Here is a 20,979-nt window from a genome sequence, read left to right as displayed (position 1 = left end):
CTTTATGTTTAATATTAGTAAGGCATAAAGTTTGAATTTAATGAACAAGGAGATGTGGTATATAAATGGAAAAGGTGTGAACTTTTTTGAATCTTCGAAATACAAGTAAATCTACAACATAATTTACATGTGATTAAATAAGGCACAAATTTTATTAATAATTAGTCATTTATAATAATTCGATAATCATTTTGGTATTAACATTTTTGAGGTTAAACATTTTCATTATTTTAGTGGAAAAATACAAATTAGGTCTCTAAATTTACTTCTGATATCACCACCTGTAAAGCAAGTTTTCCATCACATATAAATCTTTTTAGAAGTTTATCATTGAGTTTAAGAAATTTCCCAGATTTTAGCGGAACGTCTGTGTTTTCGGAAACGACGTTAACTACTTGATTTAACGCGATTCTGTCCAGCCCACTTAATGTATCCAGAATGAAGCTGGCCGAATACGACGTTTGCGAGATACCAACTTTCTCTACTGCACAGTATAATTTACCTCCCTTGAATAGTTTGTGGTATATAAATATTTCGTCATCATATAGTATAATATTCACAGCGTCGTTAATGGATGAAGATTTGAAAACTGAACCTTCCCGAAAACGACTCTGGTGCGATTCTCTGCAGTGGGCTGCCATGTCTTTGAGAAGTCCTTCCCACGGACAAACAATGGACAATAATTTGTCCAGTGGACAAGTTGCTTTCTTGTACGTGCAGGTGGCAATGTGATCGGTCATCAGCTCAGACGGGCACACGATCTTGCATCCCAGGTCGACGTTGGGGCAGGCGACGCCGGACCAGACGGACACGTTCTCCAGGCCGATGTTCGTTGTCCCAGTAAAAGGATGTCCGCAAATGGGGCATTTGCCCACGGCATCCTTGCAGGCACCGCAAATGTTGTGTCCGTTCTTACAGAAGGCGATGGGCTGTTCCATGCGCTCTGAGCAACGAGGACACTTCAGATACTCGAGCAGGTCACCGACGCTTGAAACTGGCGCCAGAATATCAAGTCCCTTCTCCATGCCTGCAACGACAACACATTCTTTGAAGAACTGGATGCTTCGGAGTACATTTGGACTCATTAAATTCGGGAAGAAAAACAAAACAACAGATGATGGAAAGGTTTTCGTAATTACAAATTTCATAATCTGCATTCTTCGTTCAGAATATTATAAGGGTTACGTAATCGAGGAGTATGCGATGGGCGTGACATGTAGCACGCGTGAAATAGATGATTGAAAACAAAATTCTGACAGGGAAACCTACATGAAAACGACCACGTGGAACATCTAAGCATGGATTTGAAGATAATATTAAAATGAATGTTAAGGAAATGGGATATTTGTCACGGGACAAAGACGGCTTCTTTTTTTAAAAAAAAAATATGGTAGGAACGATAAGGTTCTACAAAAGCCAGGTAATGTCTTGACTGGCTGAGAAAATATTACCTTCTGAGACGTGGGCTTAAATATTTAATAAAATTGTGTATGCCTGTCGTGGGCAAGAAGGTAGCCACTACAGTACCTTTCTCGTAGGGCGTATTGTCTGCATCCCATGGCTGTGGTTCTGTCTCAACTCATTAGGACGACTCTGCGGGTATACACAGATTAAAATAAAACAGACTCGGTCGATTTTACTGTATATTTACACGTGCACACAGCACATACTGAGCGTGTCACGGGCAAATGTTGCTTTGGATACTTGAAGGCTAATACGTAGCAGAGCACGTCATACTAACCTTCTGTTAGACGCCAAGTTAAATGACACGGAGTACGAAGTGATGAATGTTGTTCCCTTAATATGAGAGACCAAGTTTGACTCCCATACAAAACTGCTGACACTAATAAAGAATTGATTTATATTTATCCACCAAAGAATTTTGAACATAATTTGAAAGACTTAAATACTTTATTTACGTGTACAATTCCGTACTAAAGAAATCCATGTAAATACATTGTAACCTGTTTGTCGTATTTTGAAACAATGGAAGTCACAGTATGTACCTACTCTGTTCCGAGAAGAACCCCTTTGTAATCTACACTCGCCAATGGCAACTTCCGGACTGGCCAGGTAATACAAACGTTGTTAGAACGGGACATTCAAGTGGGTGTGTTCACTGACGGCCCTAAAACCGAATGTTTAACTTTTTCCCGAAATACTTAACATTAATATTGGTGAGTTAAAAGAGACGTAAACACATTACACGACTTTACATAAGTGGATCTCCAATCGGAGAACAACATGAGACTTTTAATATCACGAAGTCTTTATACAATTTTAATAACTGACAACACTAATAAAAATGAAATAAGCGTAGATCTATACCACGCATTAATTGAAATATGAGGTGGAAAGTATTATTGTTCTGTTGAGAAATAATCATCTCTGTCACTTGAAACAACCTAAAGTTCAGGTCTACTGATACTACGTTCTTATCTTTCCAGAAAGTTTACGAAGAACACGTACGTCTGTATGAGAATTTTGCAAATCATAACTAGCAAAAATATTCAGGCTTTCATTAAATAATTATGACCTGAAATATTTTTAATTCATCATATTCAGTGATGAGATAATACTGAATATGACAGCCTTATCTGATTTAACTTCTTATTAGCGAAGGTGGAAATATGGTGGGTCATTAACTCATGTACAAGCTCCATCTGTTTTATATTTATTTAGTGTTCTGTCTGACGACAGGTCCATATGAACAGGATCCTTCCATCCTTTTCTCGGACTGGGACCTGTTCATATACGTTCTTGGCAGATGATCCAGAAGTGGTTTGCCATTGCCTTCTTCTGTGTGTGAATGGAGTAATTGTTGGGATGCCACGGAGAAACCGGGGAAGCCCCCGGAGGAAAACTCCGTGTTGCCTAGACCACGGCCTTGCCCAACACATCTCCATAACGTTAATACAAAAACTCATTTATCAGATTAGTATAAATGACCAATTTACAATTAAAATCTATGCTTTGCTAATAATATGTACATTAAGCTGTGGGCGATGTAAGGATTTGTGTGTATACGCAGTTGTATTTTACAAGCTCAAAACTGTCCATTATTATACTTATCTCTCACTGATACAATATTTTTATTTTCCGTCTATACACAAACTTAAAATAATGTTGTTTAAAATTATTTAAAATTATAACATTCTCAGTAGACACTGCATCTTGTTACATTTTTTGTACAAAAAATGTAACAATTGTATCAATAAAACACAAACATGACGCGATTAAGATATAAATTATCTCTCACTATTTGTTCATTAAATTTAAACTCCAAGCTACAAACTCCAGCTACTGTAGACCTAACGTTCCAGTGATGGCCACCGTTTCAACAAAGAATAACAAGTCGTGATAATTTGATTTGCTGATGAGCGTATATGACAGTAACTGATTGGACTTTAAACCCATAACAGTATCTACAAGTAATGTCCGCGTCATTGAACTTATCTAATAAGAGGAGGGGTAAAGTAACAGAGACTAGTATGATAAGCTCCGTGCTTACTCTGATTATTTTGTCATCGTCATCATCATTGTACAAAATAACCCCCGCCCATATCACAAGGACGTAATGAACTTGCATTAAGAAGAAAAGGCATTACCTAATTGATGTTATATTCGCTGTTGGGTGACCCTTGATTTTCAAGAAGAGTCGAGGCAGTACATTTTTGGGAACATCAAATTAGAAATTGTCTAAATTCATACTCAAGTAGACAAACGAGTGACGAGTTCTTTCAAAAAGGAGTCAACTGTGAACCGTCGACATTCGTTGGTCCAGGCCGTGGAAACTTCCCATGAGTCGAGTCCTACCTTACCTGCTGAACACCTATATCAACAAACCCTGAGATCTTCCTAGTGCCTGAGGCAAAACCAGATAACAGCCCGGAAACAAAGTCATCGACACCGCAGATGAAAGACGACGAATATGGCACCTGATCCGAGGTGCGAACGTTTGCAGCGTTTTTGGCGCCCGAAATCTGGACTGTTGGCAGCCGAGATCAAGGACTGATCGACGGAGACAGGCCGACGTCGATGACTTTGGGCGGAGGGAACAAGCTACAGCCTCCAGCGTGCCGAAATCAGATTCACGACGCTGGGAGTCAACCCGTGACATCGTGACAGGAGACAGGGCGCGTAGCCAGGATATCAAAGCCTACAAGGGGTTGGATGCGTTGTAACACTATGACAGGCAAACAGATTCGAAGTAGGACCATCGAGTTAGAATCTGAAATAGCTCAGCATAGTGATTCAGGTACCGAATTCGTTGAATTGGAAATTTTAGCGACATGACAGGTAGTTCTGCGGTAGACGCGGTCATGGAAGTGGACAATAGTGTCGTAAATACCTTCGTAATAGGGGATAAGGTGACCTTCGGACAGCCACCGTATTTTCGGAACATAACTGTAAGGAAACCGAGATTCCATACGAGAGCTTATCGCTAATGTTTTTCGTAGTTTGCCGAAAGGATTCACAATATAGAAGACAACCTCAGAAAAGAGAATTCAGAGTTGAAGAGAGAATTGAAATAAAATATTAGAACAGAAAGTGAACATTTAATTACAAAATTAGAAAGGGAAAATCAGATGCTAAATAAAGAATCAACCGTAAGATTTGAGGTTTTCACAGCGGTGAGTATGAAGATTTCTGTCTTCTGGGTTTTTGCGCTGTGTAGTCTGGTCGATGTTTACCAACGTTTCAGAGGTCATACTGCCTCCGTCATCAGGGCGATGAGTATGAAGATTTCTGTCTTATGGGCTGTTGCGCCGTGTAGTCTGATGATGGAGGCAGTATGACTTCTGAAACGTTGTTAAACATTGACCAGACTACACAGCGCAACAACCCAGAAGACAGAAGTCTTCAAAGAATCAACCGAAAAACTGGGAAACAGAAAGTTCTAGATTGTATGCCAATCTGGAACAAGTTAGAGATAATACCGACAAGGAATTTTTTGGTGCGAACCCAAACTCCCTTTTTTGAAGCGATATCCGAATGTGGACACGCCCTAACCCAAGGCGCACCCACAAACGAGAGACCACAAAGAATAACTTTGTCTGTAGTTCTTTTGAAACCTGTTTATACGTTCCGAAAAGGATCAACTAATGGTTTATATTGACAATGGCAAGTGAAACTGCGATCTTAAATGTTTATGTTATTTCAATCAGGTGAATGTTTACATACAGATTTAATACATTTATTTATCGGTTACATAATTTAATATAAAAGATTCCTCTATCAATACATTAACAGATACGTAAAATAACACTAAACATCAAACCCTGGTTATTATCTGAATTAAAATCATTTGTTAGTTTTTACACAAACAGTTCACAAATTCTTAAAAAACGTTTAAATACAAAACTATTAAATGATTAGGAAGAAGTTATGTTTTGGACAGTAATGATATAGTTCACTGTGGCAACACATCGTAGCCCTTCATTTCCAATCGGCAAGGGACGAAACAACTGAGTAGCTACCTCAGAAAATGAATTCAAAGATTGTCATTCAGTAGATACTCCGATGTTCTGACAGAGGGGGCCCCAAGGTATTAGTTTCATCTAGTTATGAGACCGATTTCGTTTTATTGTCACTCTCATGTCCGCTCCGAGGTCCGTTACGAAAGGTTCCATTTCAGCGTCTGAGCTGACGAAACACTTTTCAGCGTCGAAAAGGACTTCGAAGTCCACAGTAATTCTAGTCACGCGAAATACGTAAATGCGGTCTGGGATTGTCTCGTCTTCTGAGTGAAGCTTGATTCTGTACCTAAACTTCTTGTTCGTGGTACCAACTTGCTGTACAACTACGTACCAATGCCCGTATTCTGTAATGAACTTGTAATAGAGGAACACCTCTGAATCGACAACTAGTAGCGACGCTGTGGTGTCAGTAGCCGCGCACGTAAAAGTAGAATACAGCCTTAGAACATTGAAATGTGTCAGTACCATGTGATTCTTCAGTCTTAAAATTCGACCACCCCAGAAGCATCTGTCGTGTTCTATCTTGAGAAAGGGGCATGCGATTTCAGAAAACAAATCCACTTCCTCCCATTCTCCTTCTTCTTCCTCTTCTTCAGCTACTATCGTCTCCTCTTCGCACTCCTCGAACGGATAGGGATTTCTACGTGTCAGAAGAGATAGAAGTGTGAGGCTGTCAGTGGACTCTTCCGCGCCCTTCGGTTCCACGAGGACTCCTCTTATATCCCTTTTCCTCACACCAGACTCTCTTCCCTGAGGATAAAAAGTAATGGCTTCAAATTTAACCTCAAGCATTTCTCAATCATCTGTTCAGATTACTTTTACGAGCTGTGTTAGCCGTATTCTTAAACCCACACTCTCATATACATTCAATGAAACAAACTTCGATACGATCAGTAGCAAAACCCAGCGCTGGACAGGGCACGTTCCCTGCCCCTCCCCCCCTGCTAACACTCTTACAAATCATTTCAGCATATTTATTTACATTATTATCTTATTAACTTTTTATCTTATAAACTGCTTATTTGCTACCCCATAGCATGTCAGGAAACAGGAAAAAGGAAATATATCGTCAAATAAACTTAGATACATCTATTAACTTAAAATCGTGTCTTTGCTACTTCACCGAACGTGATTTGTCTCTTCAGATGGAGGTAGCATGTTCCCTTGAAACGTTTTGAGTCTGCCTACAAGACCGCATGACGTCATTACCCGCAAGTCCAACATGGACCTCTTCAGCGCGTTAAGAACCTCAGAACTCGTAATATTTTCTTACGGACTCCGGAGTTTTGAGGCTAGCTTGAACAGCGGCCCCATCAGATAGGCCTTCTGTTCTTTTCCCCCTTTCTAACCTGAAGATGGGAGTAAAATTTAGCTTCCGAAACGTTGTAGTTTTAATCCCAAAAGAGAAGTTCTACATATTTCAACGCACCAACACCAGAAACCTACAACTTCGAACAGATGGTGGACGCCTAAATTGTAACAAGTCGAAGATGCTGTATAGCGCAGAGCATGTAGGCTGTTGTCGAGTTAAGCCATAACACAGTCGTCACATTCTGAGCCTGCTCTAGTGCATTGATGTGGCCGGATGAGAGTAAGATTTGATTTTTAAAATATCTGCATCACTGTGAATCATTCGGGTTGACTGGGCATGCTATATAGAAATTTCGAAATATTTAAAATTGGTTATATGAATAATTAATTCCGATACTTTATTCTAAACGGTGATCTTCAAGTTATTCAAACACGCAGTGAGTTAAAAATTTGAATGGTCTGCGCTCGGTTTATCACACTCACTTTTAAGTAGACATGTCATGGTTTTTCCAAACGTATTTTCTCAGATTATCGATATTTGATCACACTACTTTTCCTATACCAAGTACGAAGGAGTAGATATAGAGTAAACAAACCAACAACTATTAACACTATAATAGACACTATTGCCATATGGTTCAATTTGACTAACGTAGTGGATCATGGTAGCATACTACGCGAAAACAATTGAAGTGTGTAAAATAATTCAAGCTTCAAATAGTGGAACGTTGCTTCCCTTGTCACGTGACTTACAGTTTCATTTTTATTCTTATCCTCCTCCACTACTTTTACCTCCGTTATAATTTTAGGCACCATCTGTTTGGTCTCCGAAGGCAGAGGTTTTGGTAAGAACGTTTTACCCACCGGCACAAATTTGTCTTCCTTGACAGCAGTCTTGTGCGATGATGATTCTTCGTCAGATAGGTCTTCATCAGACGGTACTATCTGATCGCCATTGTTATTGTTATCGTCATCAGATGGAGGAGTGAAGGACCTCCCGGCCATTGCTAACGTCAAGAGGGCTGCTGGAATGATGATGATGATGCTATTGCGTACCAGCTCTTCTCACGGGAGGGGGGGGGGGCGGGTTATGTGCTCTGAGAAAAAAAAACATGTTTGTGCTTATACGTAGTATTTTACTCCTGAAAATGCCAGTTTACAAGTGACCTTGAATTAAACGGAGATGTTGATTTGTCGGGAATTTCCCTGAGACCCTCGAATAAGCCTGTAATATATGGAAACTGTTTAACGCGGCAACAATAACATAACATACAATTGCATACACAAAATAGGTATTTAGTACTGTCTGTTCATGTTATTTTGGTCTCTATACCTCCTCTCACCCCCAAGCGCCTACATGACGCATAGCGGGACAAACTTTACTTTTTATTGCGTTTCCCGATATTTATCTGAGAAAGATTGTTACTATAACAAATCAGAAAAAAAAAATGTTACCGTACCGTCGAAAAAATTCCAGCAAAAAGTTGTAATGGACTACAGAGAAATGAAGCAGATGGAAGGGACAGTTAAACACAGCGAATGTCCTTGAATTCGTTAAACACTTCAACATTTTTGTATGGACAATTTTTTTTACATTTCAACTCAAAATTCTCCTTCGGAGAATGTCTGATATTTACTTTAAATTATTGTTTAAAAGAGTTAACTTTGTGATCTAATATAAGGATTTTCTTTATATTTGGCTAAACACAGCGTGGAATCAAGAAGCCTGGAATATAAATTATAAGTAGTGTCCAAACTCCGTTCTCTTACCTGTTAATCGTTCCGTCTCCTAACCTGGCGACCTGTCTGTGCCGAATGAATGTTCATGCACTTCGATGGCGACTGTAACTGACGTCATGGGTGCTTTCAGAAACGTTTCGTAACGTTGTGTTAGATGCTTAGAATGTGCCGACGGATATTACCGCTTAATAACAACTTATAAATTCAGAACTTGTTTATTATATTTAATTTTAAGATAGATTTCATTACTACATTGCTACCTTCAGTAACAATTAACTTATTTTTATCGCTTATTCAGCTCACATGCTTCCTCCCACCATCGTATTTCGATAAGAACCTTCGTTGTTTGCGGAACTATGTGATTTTGCCCCTGTCTGCTGACTGGATACTAGCATGTACTCAGTTTCTTTCTGAAAATTTATGAAGCAAAGGAATGTGACGATGTTTACGTGTAAGAACAATGTTAAGTTGGATCTGAGTAATTATGTGCTAGGGCGTTGATTGGATTTAGCTGGCTCAGAGAGGTGTCCGGTTCAGATTTATTCTGGTGTCAGTGACGAACATTAAAATTCGAAAGCAAAATATTACGTGTAAGACTTGAGGTTCTCACAGCGGTGAGTATGAAGATTTCCGTCTTCTGCGTTTTTGAGCCGTGTGGTCTGGTCGATGTTAACCAACGTTTCAGAGGTCATACTGCCTCCATCATCAGGGCGATGAGTATGAAGATTTCTGTCTTCTGGGTTGTTGCGCCGTGTAGTCTGGTCGATGTTAACCAACGTTTCGGAGGTCATACTGCCTCCATCATCAGGGCGATCAAGATTTCTGTCTTCTGCGTTGTTGCGCTGTGTAGTCTGGTCGATGTTAACGAACGTTTCAGAGGTCATACTGCCTCCGTCATCAGGGCGATGAGTCTGAAGATTTCTGTCTTCTGGGTTGTTGCGCTGTGAAGTCTGGTCGATGTTTACCAACGTTTCAGAGGTCATACTGCCTCCGTCATCAGGGCCCTGATGACGGAGGCAGTATGACCTCTGAAACGTTGGTTAACATCGACCAGACTACACAGCGCAAAAACCCAGAAGACGGATATCTTCAAAATATTACGATCAACTGAAGAACGACCTATGTCTCATAAACCATCTGTGGGTCTGAAGTAATAGCCATTTATTTGGTCAGAAGATCAGACCGACCTACAGTGGAATAGATTGCGATTCTAGCCGGAAAAAAATAGAAATCTGATTTATTTTAATCTGAATATTGAAGATGAAAATTCTGACAGCAAAAAGTGCGATATATTATTTTATAAAATATATTAAGTAGTTTTATGTGTAAAAAGGGCGAAATACGCCTCTGAATACGGAAAAATAATGCATGCAAATCATGTTAGTAGAAACAAATTATCACTACACTGCAAATATAATTATAAAAGCTACTTTACTTTCGGATACACAACATTAATACATAAATATTTAACTCAGAGCATTATTCATGTCAGTGTTCTTCATCGGAAGAGACATCCGAAGCATCCGAAGAGCTGTATCCTTCCTCGTCCTCATGTTGTTGCTTATCAGTATCGATATCCGGTTCCTTCAATAATTTGAGTACTTCAGAAGGTAAATGTGTCTACCTTGCTATCGAGGGCTGTTTAATCTGCGATATTAAAGAATCAGAAGAAACTAGTAACATTTGCAGGATATCTTCTAAATTTCTTTCGTGCGAACATTTCCTGGTGTGATCGAGTCTGTATCTTCGCACATCTTTGTGCCGACCTCTTGGGCATAGATAACAATCCGATAGGCAGATTCTGTAATTTTTCCGTCATGGATCAGTATCTTGTGGACACTTGTAGGCATACAGTACCATGGATATAAATTAACATATAAATTTGCTCTTTCCATGGTATATTTATCAAATGCCTCAACATTCACTGTCTATCCACAGGACAAGGTGTACAAAAATTATATAAAAATCGGCGAATAAGATCTTCATTAATTCCGGTAATATTCGCCAATATTTCAGGATTTTCAAAGAATCGTCGTGCAGTGTTGCCATCTTTCGAAGTTCCAGAACCTCTCGGTCTCGGTTGATCTACAAGAAGACCTAGTTGTAATCTGAAATATGTTAAAATTTCCTTCTTTCTGATTTCGAATGTTTCTTTATCTTTTGCAATAACCTGACTTTTTTTTTGGTAGCCTATATGCAATGTGCAAAAGAGATTAAAAGAATCGTATATAGACGTGGAGAGTTGACAACCCAAACCGGAAGGGGGGGGGGTCCGGACAAACGGTGGTAAGATTTAAATTGTCCACGTTCTTCGAAACAGCTCCACATACATAGCAGTTTTGTGATGATTGTTCTTTTAATGAACTGCATACCTTTCCGTCAACCATTGCCATCACAAATGTTTGGTTGACAAACAGTTCACTTCCATTATGATTTAATTTGGTTGGGGTCAGTAGTTCAATTTCTTTCTCAAAGTTTTCAATTTCTCTTACTGTCAAATCGGTGGTCTCTTTTCCCATTAATAATTTTGTTGGCCTGCAGAGCCTTGTGGACGAAGGCCTTGGGTTTCGCCATAAAATTTTGTTTCGTGTGTTTGAGGAGAATGTTGCATAAAGCTGCAGGAGCATATATGAGATTACAAAAGCCTCTCAATAGTTTTATCTGTAACTGACTGTAGCCTTACTTATATGTCAGAATACCTCATTTTGGCCTATTTTCGGATTTTAAGATACTGCTGCTTTGTGAATCTATTTTATACAAAAAAAAAGCTAAAGCCTCCTCTGGCGTAAATGTACTGCTGCTTTGTAAGCCCTTTTTGGTGTTTCTGTCATTCCCTTTAGAATAACTGCAGCATCTCTCTTACCAGATGCATGTAAAGAATATTTCGCAGCATATACCAGTTCTTCGCTTGAGTGAATTTCCACTAAAGGCTGATTTTTTTTCCGTTTTCCTCAATCACTACATTCTTGAAAAAGTTTTCTTCGCCTACCCCTGACCCCACGTGTCGATGGCTCATCCCTCTTACTTTTGTTTTATCTGCTCTACTAATGTTTCTGGCAAATTTAGATTCACATCTAACCAGTTAGAAATCTTATCTAAAAAGAAATTCTTATTGCGGTGACACTGTACCCACTTTTTATTAAAATTGCTACGCAGATTCTTCAAAATCACTCTTATAAACGGTTTCTATTTTCAGAAGAACAATATCTAATCTTTTAAGAATATAAGCATAAAGTTCATCACAATCTGTATTCCTTTTGCACAACAACGGATATATTTCTTATAATTCTGGAGAAAAAAAATTCACGACACTCACATTAGCAAAAGCTAGCAAACGAAACAGGCCTCATCTTAAAGTGCATACTCTAATCTATATTTTTACGTGAATTTGGTCGCCCCTCTCGATTAGTCTAGCAACTAAAATTCTATGTGAACATCGGAAAGATGAAAAATGATCAGTAAAAGCGCCATAATTGAGTTAGCGTGCCATATGTATAAAAAAGAATAGAGATATTTATACAAAACCTATTACAAAATATACTACATACGTTCCTCAATAACTTCCATTTAAAATATCAAAAGATTTTCCTTTCATCTGCTGCTACAATGGTCTTGCTTCCAAGCTGTCTGGTACACGACTACTAATATAAACATCTCTTCCTCCGTTACACTGACATAAGAGAAGCTGGGGTTCGCTAGTCCTGTTTAAAACATGTATTCTTGCAATATTCTTATAGAAGGGATCTTTATTAACAGAATCCAAGCAAAAATGCTAGATCTTGGTTTTATCCCAATGTGCGATCCTTAGGTAGGAATTTCGTCTCTTTGGATTAAGACAACACACGACGACTTATTATTCGAAATTTGACTGCAGATGTAATATTGCAATGGTAATGTTTAGTGACCGTCCTGTTGGTTTAACGATGGTTACCTGCAGATGCAAAATTTTGCGAGCTGTGTCCACCTCAAAGAAGCCATCCAGAGCGCAAATATGGTTCTCTTTACTAACACTATTACATATAGTATTCAATATGATATATTCGTTTATGCTATTACTTAATAATGGCTTTAAACAATCGAGTTTTTCTTAAATTCTTTGTTGTCAGAGTGCTGTATCAACAGCCAGAAGGCCAATTACAGATACAGCACAAGAGATATGCCAAAGGATTATAACAATATTTTGAACGGAATGACAAATGCAGGTGCATACAAATAAGGTATTCTTATGTTGTACAAATGTCAAGTAACTGTTTCTGAACTTATTTAACACATTTATTTAATAAATTGTCTTTTTCATCTTTCGATACAAAAGTATTGCCCATGACTAAGTTTACAGATAAAAATAGCAAAACTAATCAAAACCGTCGCTTTATTTGAATTAACATTGCGAGTTCTTCAGTTGAAACACATTTTGCAGTTTTGCAGAATATGGAAATTTTAAGGTCTTACTAACAGATGTGACATTTTTCATTGAATTACGTTTAACATATCCTGGGTTTCTTATTACTTAATACTAAATGTCATATCTCAATAAAAACACATTTAATGACATCTTAAAAAAACTACTAATAAGAATATAACAACATTTTTAAGGCTTTCGTCCTGGTTCGTGTGATTAACTTCACTCAAGACACTGAGCTTAACATTCAGGTCTGCGTTCACACTAATGCACAAAATAATCAAACTCAATTTTTGGCACTTAAGATTCTTTACCTGTTGTCAGTATTGTACACATTTTATATGGAAGTGCTGTTTCTGAAGTAGTCTACAGACACGTAAAATAAGTTTACGTATCAAATTCAGATTCTTAATTTACTTAAAATTAATTGTCATTTCTCAGTTAAAACACACTTTACGATGATTTAAAAATACTAATTTGCATTGTCAAAAAAACAATTTGAGTCATTGGTTAATATTTCTGGACGTCAATACAGTTCTTATATTCGGGCCTGTTACATCAGTAATTTTTTTACGTAAAATAAAAGAGGCCTTAGAAGTAAAATGAATTTTTGTAATACTTAAGGTTCTACTTCCGCTTGCCATACAGTAGATAGTCCGATGTTCTGATAGAGGGGCACAAGGTTTTAATACCAAGAACGAGCTTCTATTGTTACCGTCATGTTCACTTCGTTGCCTGATATGTAATGTTGTAAAGACCATTCCGCGCATGTAAAAGAATTTCTGTAAATACATTCGAACTGATTTGAAATATCACTCACGGAAAACGTGCTGATGCTATCGTTTACTGGCAAACCTGTGCTAAGCGTGATACTGTAATTAAAATCCTGCTGCGTGATACCAGCTTTCTGTACAAATATGTACCAATTCCTATCTTCTGTAATCAACTTGTAATAGAGGAACACTTCATCCTTGTAGAGTATTAGTGCCATAGTCGTACTAGTAGCCCGGCATCCGAAGCTACGACTTACCATAAGATCCGAGTGTACACCCCTCACGTGTGCCGCTAACTCATCTTTAGTTCCAAACCAAAGGCAATACATATTTGGGATCTTGTCTACTGGGCAATGGATGGCAGTCGGTAGGATGGGGATGGGGTAGGGGTCTGGGTCTGGGTCGGGCTGCCTAGATGTGGAAGGAGTCGCTTGGTCACCAGGAACTGATGGTCTGCCCGGTTTAGATTCTTCTACCTGTGGAGATAGCAGGCAGAATGTATAAATCTAGCCGTATATAATTTTGAAGTTTATAACCAACCTCCAGAACCAGCATGTTGCGAGGAGGTAGGTGTCTAATTTCATGAATAAAATTGCCCTTGTTATCAAGTTTGTTTTGTATGTCTACCATTAGATTATCCTGACCTGTTCGCTTGTGATAAAGACGTTTTGATTTCTTCAGAATTTATATGTTACGACTTTCTGTCCTATAATTTCTTTTCAATCTCATTCCTGTGAAGGATTCAAAGCTAATATAAATACGAGTATGCCCACGTATGTTTACCGCAAAGCAAATTTATAATATTAATCTTTTAAAATCTTCATTATTTTACCTCACTAAACACGAAACAACGCGTGTGATCTGCTTTAATTTCATCTGTATTTAATATTATATTTGGTATGAGCGGACATCTCTGCTGTCACTTAACTGATCTCTCAGAAATTCGAAGTTTCTAACATTTTTAAATGTTTATTGTTTGTTTGTTGGCATAGGACTACCATACAACCAAACAAATATAGGGCTTGATCTGATTGTCTACTCCCCTCATATTTCACACATATTATGCACTGCACGTGCATTTCACGTGCCTGAGAGACCACTGTATGTGGTTTACGGTGGAGGGGAGAAAATAATGTGGTTGAGAATTAAATGGGTCTGAACAGATCGAACTGACTAACCACATTTTATAAATGCACCACAGAACTAACAATTAGCATAAATAATTTTATTTGAAATCGATATCTCGATTCTGATTGAGAGTTAAACCAGTCATCGAAATCATAGCCATTTCTGTAAATGTGGGATTTTAGGTTTTTCACGGCGGCGAGTTCGAAGATAAATGTCTTCTGGGTTGTTGCGCCGTGTAGTCTGGTTCACATTTACCGATCGCTCTGACGATGGAGGCAGCAAGGACCTCTGAAATGTTGGTAAACTTCTGGCAGACTATATGGCGCAGCATTCCCGTAAAATATGAAGGGAGGGGAAAATAACTTTAACACGAAATTCGGTATGATTACTCCTCAAAGGCAATGGACGTGGGAATAAATATCTGTATCACTTTGCTAGTGAAAATATTCTATTAGATAGTATTTGAAGATAAGAACAAGATACTTTACCGGTTTCTTCTTGATTCTTTTTTTACCCCTCTCGCCTTCCGGCACGGTCAATTTCAGTGCTGGGGTAATCGGTCCTTTTCTTTTCAACTTCGACCCCGTTTTCGACGACCCTGGCTCCTCTGGCTTCTCTATTATAAGAACCTCAGACTCAGGTGCGGGTGACAGAGGTTCCAATATCGACGTCATATCCAGGAACTGGAATATCTCTCTCACGACATAAAGCGGCAACTGAATTAGAAGAAAAATTAAAATCTGATTTATTTTAATCTGAATATTGAAGATGAAAATTCTGACAGCAAAAAGTGCGATATATTATTTTATAATATATATTAAGTAGTTTTATGTGTAAAAAGGGCGAAATACGCCTCTGAATACGGAAAAATAATGCATGCAAATCATGTTAGTAGAAACAAATTATCACTACACTGCAAATATAATTATAAAAGCTACTTTACTTTCGGATACACAACATTAATACATAAATATTTAACTCAGAGCATTATTCATGTCAGTGTTCTTCATCGGAAGAGACATCCGAAGCATCCGAAGAGCTGTATCCTTCCTCGTCCTCATGTTGTTGCTTATCAGTATCGATATCCGGTTCCTTCAATAATTTGAGTACTTCAGAAGGTAAACGTGTCTTCCTTGCTATCGAGGGCTGTTTAATCTGCGATATTAAAGAATCAGAAGAAACTAGTAACATTTGCAGGATATCTTCTAAATTTCGTTCGCGCGAACATTTCCTGGTGTGATCGAGTCTGTATCTTCGCACATCTTTGTGCCGACCTCTTGGGCATAGATAACAATCCGATAGGCAGATTCTGTAATTTTTCCGTCATGAATCAGTATCTTGTGGACACTTGCAGGCATACAGTACCATGGATATAAATTAACATATAAATTTGCTCTTTCCATGGTATATTTATCAAATGCCTCAACATTCACTGCCTATCCACAGGACAAGGTGTACAAAAATTATATAAAAATCGGCGAATAAGATCTTCATTAATTCCGGTAATATTCGCCGATATTTCAGGATTTTCAAAGAATCGTCGTGCAGTGTTGCCATCTTTAGAAGTTCCAGAACCTCTCGGTCTCGGTTGATCTACAAGAAGACCTAGTTGTAATCTGAAATATGTTAAAATTTCCTTCTTTCTGATTTCGAATGTTTCTTTATCTTTTGCAATAACCTGACATTTTTTTTTGGTAGCCTATATGCAATGTGCAAAAGAGATTAAAAGAATCGTATATAGACGTGGAGAGTTGACAACCCAAACCGGAAGGGGGGGGGTGTCCGGACAAACAGTGGTAAGATTTAAATTGTCCACGTCCTTCGAAACAGCTCCACATACATAGCAGTTTTGTGATGATTGTTCTTTTAATGAACTGCATACCTTTCCGTCAACCATTGCCATCACAAATGTTTGGTTGACAAACAGTTCACTTCCATTATGATTTAATTTGGTTGGGGTCAGTAGTTCAATTTCTTTCTCAAAGTTTTCAATTTCTCTTACTGTCAAATCGGTGGTCTCTTTTCCCATTAATAATTTTGTTGGCCTGCAGAGCCTTGTGGACGAAGGCCTTGGGTTTCGCCATAAAATTTTGTTTCGTGTGTTTGAGGAGAATGTTGCATAAAGCTGCAGGGGCATATATGAGATTACAAAAATACTGGCATCACTAGGGGTAGTGTAGTTGAATCTTTGTTTTTTAGGTGCTATGGCCACTATAACCACAACAACCCCACTTAAAAATTACATGCAATTGTTCATTACTGGATACATATTCTTTTATCACTTGTGAAATTATAAGCCTCTCAATAGTTTTATCTGTAACTGACTGTAGCCTTACTTATATGTCAGAATACCTCATTTTGGCCTATTTTCGGATGTTAAGATACTGCTGCTTTGTGAATCTATTTTATACAAAAAAAAGAGCTAAAGCCTCCTCTGGCGTAAATGTACTGCTGCTTTGTAAGCCCTTTTTGGTGTTTCTGTCATTCCCTTTAGAATAACTGCAGCATCTCTCTTACCAGATGCATGTAAAGAATATTTTGCAGCATATACCAGTTCTTCGCTTGAGTGAATTTCCACTAAAGGCTGAATTTTTTTCCGTTTTCCTCAATCACTACATTCTTGAAAAAGTTTTCTTCGCCTACCCCTGACCCCACGTGTCGATGGCTCATCCCTCTTACTTTTGTTTTATCTGCTCTACTAATGTTTCTGGCAAATTTAGATTCACATCTAACCAGTTAGAAATCTTATCTAAAAAGAAATTCTTATTGCGGTGACACTGTACCCACTTTTTATTAAAATTGCTACGCAGATTCTTCAAAATCACTCTTATAAACGGTTTCTATTTTCAGAATAACAATATCTAATCTTTTAAGAATATAAGCATAAAGTTCATCACAATCTGTATTCCTTTTGCACAACGGATATATTTCTTATAATTCTGGAGAAAAAAAATTCACGACACTCACATTAGCAAAAGCTAGCAAACGAAACAGGCCTCATCTTAAAGTGCATACTCTAATCTATATTTTTACGTGAATTTGGTCGCCCCTCTCGATTAGTCTAGCAACTAAAATTCTATGTGAACATCGGAAAGATGAAAAATTATCAGTAAAAGCGCCATAATTGAGTTAGCGTGCCATATGTATAAAAAGAATGGAGATATTTATACAAACCCTATTACAAAATATACTACATACGTTCCTCAATAACTTCCGGTTGCCATACAGTAGATAGTCCGATGTTCTGATAGAGGGGCACAAGGTTTTAATCCCAAGAGTTAGCTTCTATTGTTACCGTCATGTTCACTTCGTTGCCTGATATATAAGGTTCTATAGCAAAATGCGTGCATGTAAAAGCATTTCTGTAAATACATTCGAACTTATCTGAAATATCAGTCACGGAAAACGTGCTGATGCTATCGTTTACTGGCAAACCTGTGCTAAGCGTGATACTGTAATTAAAATGCTGCTGCGTGATGCCAGCTTTCTGTAAAAAAATGTGCCAATTCCTATCTTCTGTAATCAACTTGTAATAGAGGAACACTTCATCCTTGTAGAGTATTAGTGCCATAGTCGTACTAGTAGCCCGGCATCCGAAGCTACGACTTACCTTAATATCCGAGTGTGCAATGAACATGTGTCGTATTAACCCATCTCTAGCTTCAAACCAATCGCAAATCATATTTGGGATCATGTTTACTGGGCAATGGACGGCAGTCGGTAGGATGGGGATGGGGATGGGGTAGGGGTCTGGGTCTGGGTCGGGCTGCCTAGATGTGGAAGGAGTCGCGTGGCCACCAGGAACTGATAGTCTGCCCGGTTTAGATTCTTCTACCTGTGGAGATAGCAGGCAGAATGTATAAATCTAGCCGTATATAATTTTGAAGTTTATAACCAACCTCCAGAACCAGCATGTTGCGAGGAGGTAGGTGTCTAATTTCATGAATAAAATTGCCCTTGTTATCAAGTTTGTTTTGTATGTCTACCATTAGATTATCCTGACCTGTTCGCTTGTGATAAAGACGTTTTGATTTCTTCAGAATTTATATGTTACGACTTTCTGTCCTATAATTTCTTTTCAATCTCATTCCTGTGAAGGATTCAAAGCTAATATAAATACGAGTATGCCCACGTATGTTTACCGTAAAGCAAATTTATAATATTAATCTTTTAAAATCTTCATTATTTTACCTCACTAAACACGAAACAACGCGTGTGGTCTGCTTTAATTTCATCTGTATTTAATATTATATTTGGTATGAGCGGACATCTCTGCTGTCACTTAACTGATCTCTCAGAAATTCGAAGTTTCTAACATTTTTAAATGTTTATTGTTTGTTTGTTGGCATAGGACTACCATACAACCAAACAAATATAGGGCTTGATCTGATTGTCTACTCCCCTCATATTTCACACATATTATGCACTGCACGTGCATTTCACGTGCCTGAGAAACCACTGTATGTGGTTTACGGTGGAGGGGAGAAAATAATGTGGTTGAGAATTAAATGGGTCTAAACAGATCGAACTGACTAACCACATTTTATAAATGCACCACAGAACTAACAATTAGCATAAATAATTTTATTTGAAATCGATATCTCGATTCTGATTGAGAGTTAAACCAGTCATCGAAATCATAGCCATTTCTGTAAATGCGGGATTTTAGGTTTTTCACGGCGGCGAGTTCGAAGATAAATGTCTTCTGGGTTGTTGCGCCGTGTAGTCTGGTTCACATTTACCTATCGCTCTGACGATGGAGGCAGCAAGGACCTCTGAATTGTTGGTAAACTTCTGGCAGACTATATGGCGCAGCATTCCCGTAAAATATGAAGGGAGGGGAAAATAACTTTAACACGAAATTCGGTATGATTACTCCTCAAAGGCAATGGACGTGGGAATAAATATCTGTATCACTTTGCTAGTGAAAATATTCTATTAGATAGTATTTGAAGATAAGAACAAGATACTTTACCGGTTTCTTCTTGATTCTTTTTTTACCCCTCTCGCCTTCCGGCACGGTCAATTTCAGTGCTGGGGTAATCGGTCCTTTTCTTTTCAACTTCGACCCCGTTTTCGACGACCCTGGCTCCTCTGGCTTCTCTATTATAAGAACCTCAGACTCAGGTTCGGCTGTCTGAGGTTCCAATATCGACGTCAGATCCGGGAACTGAATCTGAAGAAAAATAGAAATCTGATTTATTTTAATCTGAATATTGAAGATGAAAATTCTGACAGCAAAAAGTGCGATATATTATTTTATAAAATATATTAAGTAGTTTTATGTGTAAAAAGGGCGAAATACGCCTCTGAATACGGAAAAATAATGCATGCAAATCATGTTAGTAGAAACAAATTATCACTACACTGCAAATATAATTATAAAAGCTACTTTACTTTCGAATACACAACATTAATACATAAATATTTAACTCAGAGCATTATTCATGTCAGTGTTCTTCATCGGAAGAGACATCCGAAGCATCCGAAGAGCTGTATCCTTCCTCGTCCTCATGTTGTTGCTTATCAGTATCGATATCCGGTTCCTTCAATAATTTGAGTACTTCAGAAGGTAAATGTGTCTTCCTTGCTATCGAGGGCTGTTTAATCTGCGATATTAAAGAATCAGAAGAAACTAGTAACATTTGCAAGACATCTTCTAAATTTCGTTCGCGCGAACATTTCCTGGTGTGATCGAGTCTGTATCTTCGCACATCTTTGTGCCGACCTCTTGGGCATAGATAACAATCCGATAGGCAGATTCTGTAATTTTTCCGTCATGAATCAGTATCTTGTGGACACTTGCAGGCATACAGTACCATGGATATAAATTAACATATAAATTTGCTCTTTCCATGGTATATTTATCAAATGCCTCAACATTCACTGCCTATCCACAGGACAAGGTGTACAAAAATTATATAAAAATCGGCGAATAAGATCTTCATTAATTCCGGTAATATTCGCCGATATTTCAGGATTTTCAAAGAATCGTCGTGCAGTGTTGCCATCTTTAGAAGTTCCAGAACCTCTCGGTCTCGGTTGATCTACAAGAAGACCTAGTTGTAATCTGAAATATGTTAAAATTTCCTTCTTTCTGATTTCGAATGTTTCTTTATCTTTTGCAATAACCTGACATTTTTTTTTG

The 20,979-nt window shown here is 38.1% G+C and overlaps 4 protein-coding genes across 4 annotated transcripts in view; 1 reads left to right on the top strand and 3 right to left on the bottom strand.

Moving 5' to 3' along the window:
- LOC110840259 (uncharacterized) overlaps window positions 1-20,979 on the top strand; it is a 341,537-nt gene that overhangs the window by 114,149 nt on the left and 206,409 nt on the right. The gene's annotated exons all lie outside the window — the stretch shown is intronic.
- Window positions 123-2,079, bottom strand: LOC110837183 (E3 ubiquitin-protein ligase SIAH1). The gene is made up of 3 exons (XM_022079052.2): window positions 2,007-2,079; window positions 1,742-1,843; window positions 123-1,027 (listed from the first exon to the last, which is right to left on the bottom strand). Exon 3 carries the CDS (start codon window positions 1,023-1,025, stop codon window positions 249-251), a length of 777 nt encoding a protein of 258 aa, XP_021934744.2. The 5' UTR covers window positions 1,026-1,027; window positions 1,742-1,843; window positions 2,007-2,079; the 3' UTR covers window positions 123-248.
- On the bottom strand, window positions 5,136-8,659 carry LOC110837184 (uncharacterized). Its single transcript, XM_022079054.2, has 3 exons — window positions 8,562-8,659; window positions 7,656-7,888; window positions 5,136-6,230 (listed from the first exon to the last, which is right to left on the bottom strand). The coding sequence occupies exons 2-3, from the start codon at window positions 7,794-7,796 to the stop codon at window positions 5,562-5,564; spliced, it is 810 nt and encodes a 269-aa protein (XP_021934746.2). The 5' UTR covers window positions 7,797-7,888; window positions 8,562-8,659; the 3' UTR covers window positions 5,136-5,561.
- The window catches only part of LOC110837165 (uncharacterized), a 34,183-nt gene continuing 25,985 nt past the window's right edge, over window positions 12,782-20,979 (bottom strand). Inside the window, exons 13-16 of the mRNA XM_087347567.1 lie at window positions 19,807-20,007; window positions 18,442-18,666; window positions 15,320-15,547; window positions 12,782-14,179 (exon numbers count right to left, since the gene is read on the bottom strand). Of these exons, the coding sequence (XP_087203693.1) occupies window positions 13,616-14,179; window positions 15,320-15,547; window positions 18,442-18,666; window positions 19,807-20,007 (1,218 nt within the window). The 3' untranslated portion in view covers window positions 12,782-13,615. The remainder of the gene's footprint in view (window positions 14,180-15,319; window positions 15,548-18,441; window positions 18,667-19,806; window positions 20,008-20,979) is intronic.

This window comes from Zootermopsis nevadensis, unplaced genomic scaffold (genome assembly GCF_977971745.1).
Source record: "Zootermopsis nevadensis isolate Lab colony 2312 unplaced genomic scaffold, Znev_1.0 Znev_ptg000012l, whole genome shotgun sequence".
NCBI classification, from domain to species: Eukaryota; Metazoa; Arthropoda; class Insecta; order Blattodea; family Termopsidae; genus Zootermopsis; species Zootermopsis nevadensis.
The sequence above is the reverse complement of the archived record's forward strand: the minus strand, read 5'-3'. Positions and strand labels throughout refer to the sequence as shown.